This window comes from Astatotilapia calliptera, unplaced genomic scaffold (assembly GCF_900246225.1).
Source record: "Astatotilapia calliptera unplaced genomic scaffold, fAstCal1.2 U_scaffold_43, whole genome shotgun sequence".
Taxonomy (NCBI): domain Eukaryota; kingdom Metazoa; phylum Chordata; class Actinopteri; order Cichliformes; family Cichlidae; genus Astatotilapia; species Astatotilapia calliptera.
Window position 1 is genome coordinate 63,552 of NW_020535782.1, and position 8,424 is coordinate 71,975.

The window sequence follows — 8,424 nt, forward strand, 5'->3', positions numbered from 1 at the left end:
ACTTGTTCTTGTTAATTAATGATTATGAAAACTTTGACTATGTCTCTGAAGACATAGTACTAGGAAAACCTTTTTTTGTGTGTAATTGTATGAACACACTGACATTACGTTATGTAACCATTTCTGTGTCTGTACACTATAATCGACAGTTTATCATCGCTTTGAACTCTTTGTTTCACTAAAATGATGTTATAATAAAAGCCAGACAACGACAAATAACTGCATTTGACTCTTTAATTTACACTTTGACAATTGTTACATGGTAGGTGCTGCAGTGTTGAAATCAAGTTATACATATTTCAATGCACTTCTGACAAAAAAACTACACACCAGAAAGAAAAACGTTGTGACCACTCGGGGCTGCATTTCGCATGGAGAAATGTTTTCCTACTAGTTCAGGAAGGGACACCTTCTGAAAGAACTCCTGAGCTTTCTTTAAACGCGATTCCCAGAAGTGCACATCAGGGAAGATGCGTACAACTGCCATGTGTTTTTGTGTCCATACCACGAGGTCACAGTGCTTTGCGATGGCCAAATCGCAAATAATGTGCAAACATTACAGACAGAGTTAACAGGATAGCGAACACGATTAACCACAGTAATGGCAGGTTTTTCTGCAGTGGTGGCAAACACAGCGTGCATCATTGAAGCTGTGATTCTCCCAGCACGTCACACATACCATTGAGGGCTCTTGTGTTGTAGTCTTGTGCGTACCTCAATAGCTTCTGCCTGTTCTTCAGTAACTTTTGCTGCGTTTACGTACTTTACACAGTGCAGTTGTAGCTCGGTAAGTCCAAGGGACTGTGCACCTGTGTTGTGCAAACACGCCAGAGACAGTGGTAATGTGGATGACTGTACAGTGTGTGATGTGTAGTATTTCTCCAATCCAGACAAACACACTGCTTTATTGTGTGTTTGAAGTGTGTCTAACACTGATGACAACTCCTCAAACGTAGCAGAAGGAATCTTTCTTTTTGAAGGACGGCTTCTTCTGCCTTTCACCACAGACAGTCCGTTTATATTTTCATCAAGAGTCTTTTTTTGTGCTGCTGAAGATGTAAAGTCAATGTTATGACCAACCTCTGGCTGTATCTTGGTTGTGTTCCCCGGCAAAACCCAGTAGGCTGGTTCATCTGTGACAGTCTTTGTGCCACGGATCCGCACTGTTGCCTCCACTTTAAACAGAAGTGCAGCAACATGGGTGCAGGTCTCCACAACTGCAGCCATACAGGTGCAGTGTGCGGCTTCGACCTTCCCCGTGGTGCTTACAATTACCCATGGCCGTAATGCAGGTTCATTCAATCTTTGGGAGTGCAGTACCTGGAACATACAAGGACAAGGTTGATGTAAAGACAATAAATTCAATGAGACAGGGAGGACACAAATTGCCGTTAAGTAATAATTTGCCCGATTATCAATGAGTTAATGAGTTAGTTTGAATCTACTTTACAATCATGGGCACATGATATGATAACGATATTTTAGCAGTTCAATGATAAATGTATAACATTAATTATGGTGGAGGGTGGACAATGGCTATTACACTCGATGCACTCCAGCTGACTTACCTTGGTATGAAATGACAACGTATTCACAGTTTGGCGGCTTGAAAATAGCCAAATCTTGCACCCAGCCATTTGTAAATTGGATATGCGCCTCCAGTGACTTGTAATTACGAAACTTGTTCGCAGTGTAAGCGCTTACTCCACAAACAAGATACGTGAAGATATCAGGGTAGGACAGTGGCGGTAAGTCGTCTGGGTCTTTACTCCACTGCCGTATTTCATATGGGTCCAGATTTGTGATGCACTCTAATTTTTTCAAGTGCTGCTGCTTCGCCTCTGGACACAATCGGTCCGTTTTCTTTTAAGCTGCTTTTAAGCATGTTTCTTGTCATCGTCGTCATTCCAACACGATGCGCTTGTTTTGATTTGTGGACCTGGAAAATGGCGCAATACATTGCGGCGTGAACCAGGTGTAGGACTGAACTCTCCCACACACATCACATCACTATAAGACTGGACTCTCACACACATCACATCACCACACACACTCTGGTTTTTCTTCATGTGCACTTCCTTATAATCTCTTTCTGCTATTTGCACATTTTTACTGTAAATTTCTAAGTTAAATCTGTAAATTTTATAGTAACCTGTAAATTGTAAATACTGTAAAACCACTGTCATTTAATGGTTGGGCATTGCACAGCTGCAAGCATTTCACCTCATGTCGTACTGGGTATGGTTGTGTGTGTGACAAATAAAAATTGAATTTGAAAGTCTTTCCAGGTGAGTTTGATCCAAGAGGGTCTGAAGCCAGAGTCAGACAGAGACTGTGCAGAGACTGTAGAAGGACAGAGCAGCAGCAGAGCAGTCCAGATACACTGATGATCCTCTGTCAGATCCAGAGGGACACACAGGGATGATGCTGGACTCTACATTGTGTCTGACAGTGGAGCTGTTCTCAGAGCAGTTCACTCTGCAGCACTGACAGTCATCTGCACTTCTTCTCATTCCTCTGTCAGTCACTGCTGGATGAAGCTCTCCTCTCCACCTCCCAGTAACATGGCCCAGTCAGAGCATCTCTACACACAAGCTGCTGCTGCTTCAACCTCTCTGGATCATCAGGACACAGCTCCTCCTCTCTCAGCACACACACCGTCCTGTTTACCATCATCACCTCCACCTGCAGAGAGAAGAAGGAAGAGCAGAGGAGATAAACGAGTGTTTCCAGAGACTCTTCATCAGCTGTCAGTCAGTGATGCAGCACATCCAGTATAAAGAGCAGGAGGGACTTCAGTGCTGGGACTGTACTAGGACTCATTGTTGCTTCACTTTTTCTAATCTTTGGATTTTTATTGAAGTTGATGAAGATGTTTTTCCCTCCTAGTTTGAGTTTGGACTTTCATTCATTAGAAGAACCTTGGTGTGTCCACTCTGAGCTCTGTAGGAACCCCAACAACAAGCCCAACAATCCAGATGGACGGTTCCAGCTGTTAACTGGAGGAATTCCATCCAAACATCTGCTCTCACTAAATTCTTCCTCACCTACAGACTGTGTTCTTCACTGCTTTAAACTTGGAAATGAATGCAGTCATTGGTCTGCGTGCTGCTTTGTTCAGAGCTGATTGGCTGTTGACACTGTTTGATCAGAGCGTGTCAGCCGTTACTATGGTGACCATAAAGGTCAGAAACAGGAAGTGTTTGTGTCCAATCCTGAAGCCTGTCACCATTCTCCTCTCACAGCTTCACTGAGAAGCTGCAGCTTTACAGGAAACACTGGATCTTTGTTTCATACTGACTGTGTTTAGTACAATACTGCTGACAGCACCACCCACTCACTCCATCACTCTACTGACCTCAGAGTCTCCAGTCTGTAGTCTGGACTCTGCTGAAGATCAGACAGCTGCTTCACATCTGGATCCTTCAGGTTGTTTCCCCACAGGTGCAGCTCTCTCAGATGGGAGGGGTTGGACTTCAGTGCTGCTGCCAGATAATCACAGCTGATCTTTGACAAACCACAGTGCCACAATCTGTATAAATAATGAAAGATGTAAGTTTATTAGACAAAGTGTGAGCTTGAAATCATTCAGTGTTTCATCATCTGTTCACAGCTGAAGAAGGTCCAGAATGTAGAAGTTTAGAAAATGGAAACTCCAAACAGCTGAAGCCAACAGGAAGCAGCTTCAAACAGGAAACTGTGCAGAGTTTCAGACTATATGTCCTGATGCAGCCAGTTGGATTTTGGAGATTTGAATCTCTGTTCTGTGACTAAGTCCTTGAATCATTTCTTCCAGTTGGTCCAACAAGACAGACTAAGTGTTGGACATGTGTTGTGGCTCCATTAGGGGAGCTTCTAAATGTGATGTGATGGCCCCTCTGGGTCTGTCAGGTCACAGGACTGGAGAGAGCTCAAACTGGGCACACAGTTGTTCCAGTCTGGACCAAAGACTCTATACCGGGACCGAGGGACTGCTTTGACTGCACCCACTGGGACTTTTTAAGGGCTCATGTTCTCACTTAGATCATCGATTTCTACTTACATTTCTTTCTGGAAAAAAATGGGGATTACTTTGGAAACAGGAAGTATTTTCTTTTTTTTTTTTTTGGGCCTGTCCCGTTTGGCTCTTTTGCCATCAGAATTGTTGTCTAAAGGCAAAGAAAGATGCCCAACGGATTTACTTTACCAAACTGACCATCCCAGCCTTGCCGTAATGGTCCATTTGATTCACCTTTTATTGTTTATTTTATTTTCACTTACTGAATACGGGAAAGACTTGACTGGGGGAAAGAAGGGGAGAAAGAAAGAGGGGAAGAGAAACAGCTGAGAAGAGGGACGGGGGAGAAGGGCAAAAGACAAAAACCAACAGAACGGGCAGAGAAAAAAAAATGCATATATCAATCATCTGGATCACCTGCTGAGAAAGAAAAAAGAAAGCAAGCAGAAGAGAACAAGAGTAATAGAATAAACAACATCACAATGGTATATGGGAATATGACAGTAAATACTAAATGTTAAACATTATTGTGCAGCACATAAGATCAACAGAACACAGTGTGCTTTGAGGTAGGAGCCAAAAAGGGTGTAGTTTGTGGGTGTGATCACCCGTGTGTACACCTGTGAGCATGGACGCGCTTGTTTTTTGTTTTTTAAAAGGTTCCTTCATGTAATAATCTGCTAGAGGGTGTGGGGGGGGGGGGGGGGGGGCACAGCCCCATCCTCCAGGGCGTGAAGCAGGTGTGGAGGAGATCAAAACTCCAGACATCCAGAGGCCCCCAGAACACAAGAGACCAGGAAGTATTTTCCCCAATAAGCAGCCCTGGATTAATAAATCACTCCAACATGTTCTCAGGCAGAAGAAGCTGTCTTGTTATGAGGGAGAGAAGAAAAAGATTGAGGCACAGAAACTTGTTGAAAGAGAGATAAAGCAGCTAAAATCAGGTGTAAAAGTAAAGCAGAGGATGAGCTGAATAAAGGACACTCAAGGCTGGCTTGGAAAGGAATGAAGTCCATGGTGGGGATGCAGAACAAGGAGCAAAGATGAATGTGATGCTGAATCAGCAGAAGACTTGGACTCATTTGATTCCAGCTTTGATATCATTGATTTCAATGAAGAGCTTTGTGATTGTAGCAAAGGGCTGGTAGCTCTGAGAGTCCCATTGATGAGGTGTTTGTGTGGAAATCTCTTAGTGGGATCAAAAAAAAAGCCCTGGTCCTGATGCTGTGGGAGGGAAATGATTGAAGTGTGCTGTGAGGAACTGACTGGGAGATTTTCACACATTTTCCAGTCCTCCTTGGAACAACAGGAAGTTCCCAGCATATGGAAACAAAGGTAAAGTGTCCTATGGCACTCAATAGGTATGGGTACCGGTATCCAGTGCCATTATGGCACTAGTTCTGACATAAACGGTAGTGATACTGTGCAAAGGAGGTAACAACTCGAATCTGAAGAAACACCTGGCGACGCATAGCGTTTTATTGAAAGCCGAGAAATGCACCGTATTTGATAGCTTCCTGCAAGACCGAGCGCATCTACTGCGGGTGTGGTGCCTGTTATCGGTCCCGGCGTTAGCAACATCCCCCAAGAACCAGAAGAGGAGAGTCCTGGCCCCTAGCCCTGCCAGTGTAGCAGAAATGATGACGGATGATGATGGCAGCAGCAGTCATTCTTCTCTGCGTGAGTCACTTAATGTTGTTTGTGTGTAATTTACGTTGAGTAGGCCAACCACATTATTACATTAATGTAAGGTGAACTAGCAAACACCGTTGTAGTTACATGCGGCTGTCTTCTTGTTTGATGGCAGATACTCCCTTCACCCTGGCCAAAAAGGCTAAAATGACCAAAGAAAAAGTGGAAAACAGCTAAACATGAGAGGTTTTTGTACAAAGTTTGTGTTCTCCATTCTTTAAGCACCGGCACCGTTTCAAAAGTACCGGGTTGGCACCGGTATCGGATAAAACCTAAACGATACCCATCCCTAGCACTCAGTGATGATGGTGCTGTGGCCCCACCACCTCCACCTCTTTGTAAAGGAACTAACTGTAATCTGAAGCTTCAAATGGAACGAAGACTTCCTCCACTAGGTGGCAGTGTCTGATGAGAAAGTGTTAGTGGAGCTGGCCTGGAGTCAGAAACAGGAAGATGCAGGATTTGGGCTGAAATGGGGAAAAGTGGTTGGCACTAGTGCCTTAAAGCAAGAAGGTTGTAGGTTGAAGCTTGTTGGCCTTTCTGTGGAGGTTGGATGTTCTCCCACAGTCCAATGAAATGCTGCTTAGGTTCATTGGTGCTTCTAAATTGGCTGTAGGTGTGGATGTGAGAGAGTGCTTCTCTGTCTCTCTCTGTTGGCCCTGTGATGGACTGCTCACCTGTGCAGGTGGACCACACCTCTTGCCCTATGACAGCTAGGGCACAGGCTGCAGCCCTGTGAGCCTAAGCTGAATAAACAGTTAGCAAAAATGACCCATAGATGGCCTGAAATTCCCCAGTTAGCAGTTTAGTAGGTAGCTATGATATGCTAATCCCATCCAGCAGCTGTATTCTACCTGTAAGCTGATCCCTGCTAAGCCAAAGCACTTTTTCATGTACAAATTACAACCTTTAATAGAAACCTATTGGTCAGCATCTTATTAGCCTGCTGTTAGCTTCATTCCACAGAAAACTGAGAGAAACTAACAGAGTTGATAAAGAATAAAGAGAAATGTGCTGATTTAAAGCCTTTGAAGTGCTTCAGATGATCTCTGTCCACTTCTGTCCACTCATTCATTCATGTAAGCTTTCTAATGCAGCTTTGATCTTCACAGTCTGCTTCATGAAACTCATTCTAACCCTGAATGTCAGAGTGTTCCTCCTTCTCTTTCCCATCATTCATGCTGGCAGTGGAGGAGATTTGGATGTTGGACTGTGTTTTGGATGATGTGTGTATGTTTGTGTTGGACTGCTGTCTGTAAAGCAAACGCACATTTTGCTTTGGATTTCAGTGTCAGACAGACTTTAAGGTGGAATGAAGAGTTGGAGAGTTTCACAGTGAATTATCCAGTGGAGGATTTTTCTTCTTCTTTGAAGGTTTGAAATGTGAACATTGTTCTGCTGCAGTCAATGGACTAAACCACAGAAGAAGAAAACAGACTTTACCATGAAGATCCTCAGTGTGGATCAGTATAATATCAGCCTGATGTCTGCAGTTTAGTGTCAGCACAACTTTCTCATCATATTCATCTCAGCACAACTAAAACATGCTGACTGACCTCAGAGATTCAAGTCCACATCCTGGACTCTCCAGGAAACCACACAGATGCTTCACTCCTGGATCCTGCAGGTCGTAGTTATAGCTCAGGTGTAATTCTGTCAGATGGGAGGGGTTGGACTTCAGTGCTGCTGCCAGATAATCACAGCTGATCTTTGACAAACCACAGCTCACCAATCTGTATAAAGAATGAAAGATGTAAGTTTATTAGACAAAGTGTGAGCTTGAAATCATTCAGCGTTTCATCATCTGTTCAGAGCTGAAGAAGGTTCAGAATGTAGAAGTTTAGAAAATGGAAACTCCAAACAGCTGAAGCCAACAGGAAGCAGCTTCAAACAAACACAACAAGAGAAAAAACTCTGAATGTTTCACATTAAAGTCGTACATTTCTCATAAAAACAGGACAAAGACTTGAAAAAGTCGTGTTTTTCCTTCCAGGAACCACAAGGCTTCACTTTTAAAGGTGAAGTGTGAAAGAAATGGACATATTTGAAGTCCAACACCTTTTTCCAGTCACATTATTAAAGCAGACAAACTACAAGCTCATTTTCATTCCAACAAGTCATCTTCTGACCTGGACTAACAACACTGGTCTCTATGTGCAGCTGGCTGTGAGACCAGTGCTCAGGGAGCGTCTACAAAGTGCAACACTGAAAGAACATCACACACTCATTTGCTTCCAGCACTTTCACACAAACATCTACTGTCATTATTGTCACCAAACTCTGTGGATCCTTTATTGCAAATTCAAATGGGATCAAATGGTCAGACAAAAGAGGGTTATGAGGAAATATGATGAAATGTTGCCTATTAGCAGCAAGTTATTGAACCATTTTCCTCAGAAACCAAACAAAATGATTGACAAACATGTTTTTACAAACTCAGTGTTGGACTTGGATCAGCAGGATAAGCTGATGTTTAAAGGCATTTGAGTCTCGCTGTATGAGAGTCCAGTTATTACTCAATATTTATGGATGATGTTCTTTCAGTGTTGCACTTTGTAGACGCTCCCTGAGCCTCACAGCCAGCTGCACATGGACCAGCTGACATTACCCAGCATTAGAGGCGGGTGTAAAAAAATGGATTTTCCTATTTAAATGGTTTTAATTTGAATAAAGTGATGTTGATTCATTCAATCCTGAATCGATTTTTAATATAAATGTATTTTGCCAGAATCTCA

At 43.2% G+C, this 8,424-nt stretch overlaps 1 protein-coding gene across 1 annotated transcript; it reads right to left on the minus strand.

The window, feature by feature from the left end:
* Positions 1-220: 220 nt before the first annotated feature.
* Positions 221-2,121, minus strand: LOC113018144 (uncharacterized). Its single transcript, XM_026161204.1, has 2 exons — positions 1,569-2,121; positions 221-1,320 (listed from the first exon to the last, which is right to left on the minus strand). The coding sequence occupies exons 1-2, from the start codon at positions 1,635-1,637 to the stop codon at positions 670-672; spliced, it is 720 nt and encodes a 239-aa protein (XP_026016989.1). The 5' UTR covers positions 1,638-2,121; the 3' UTR covers positions 221-669.
* Positions 2,122-8,424: the final 6,303 nt, after the last annotated feature.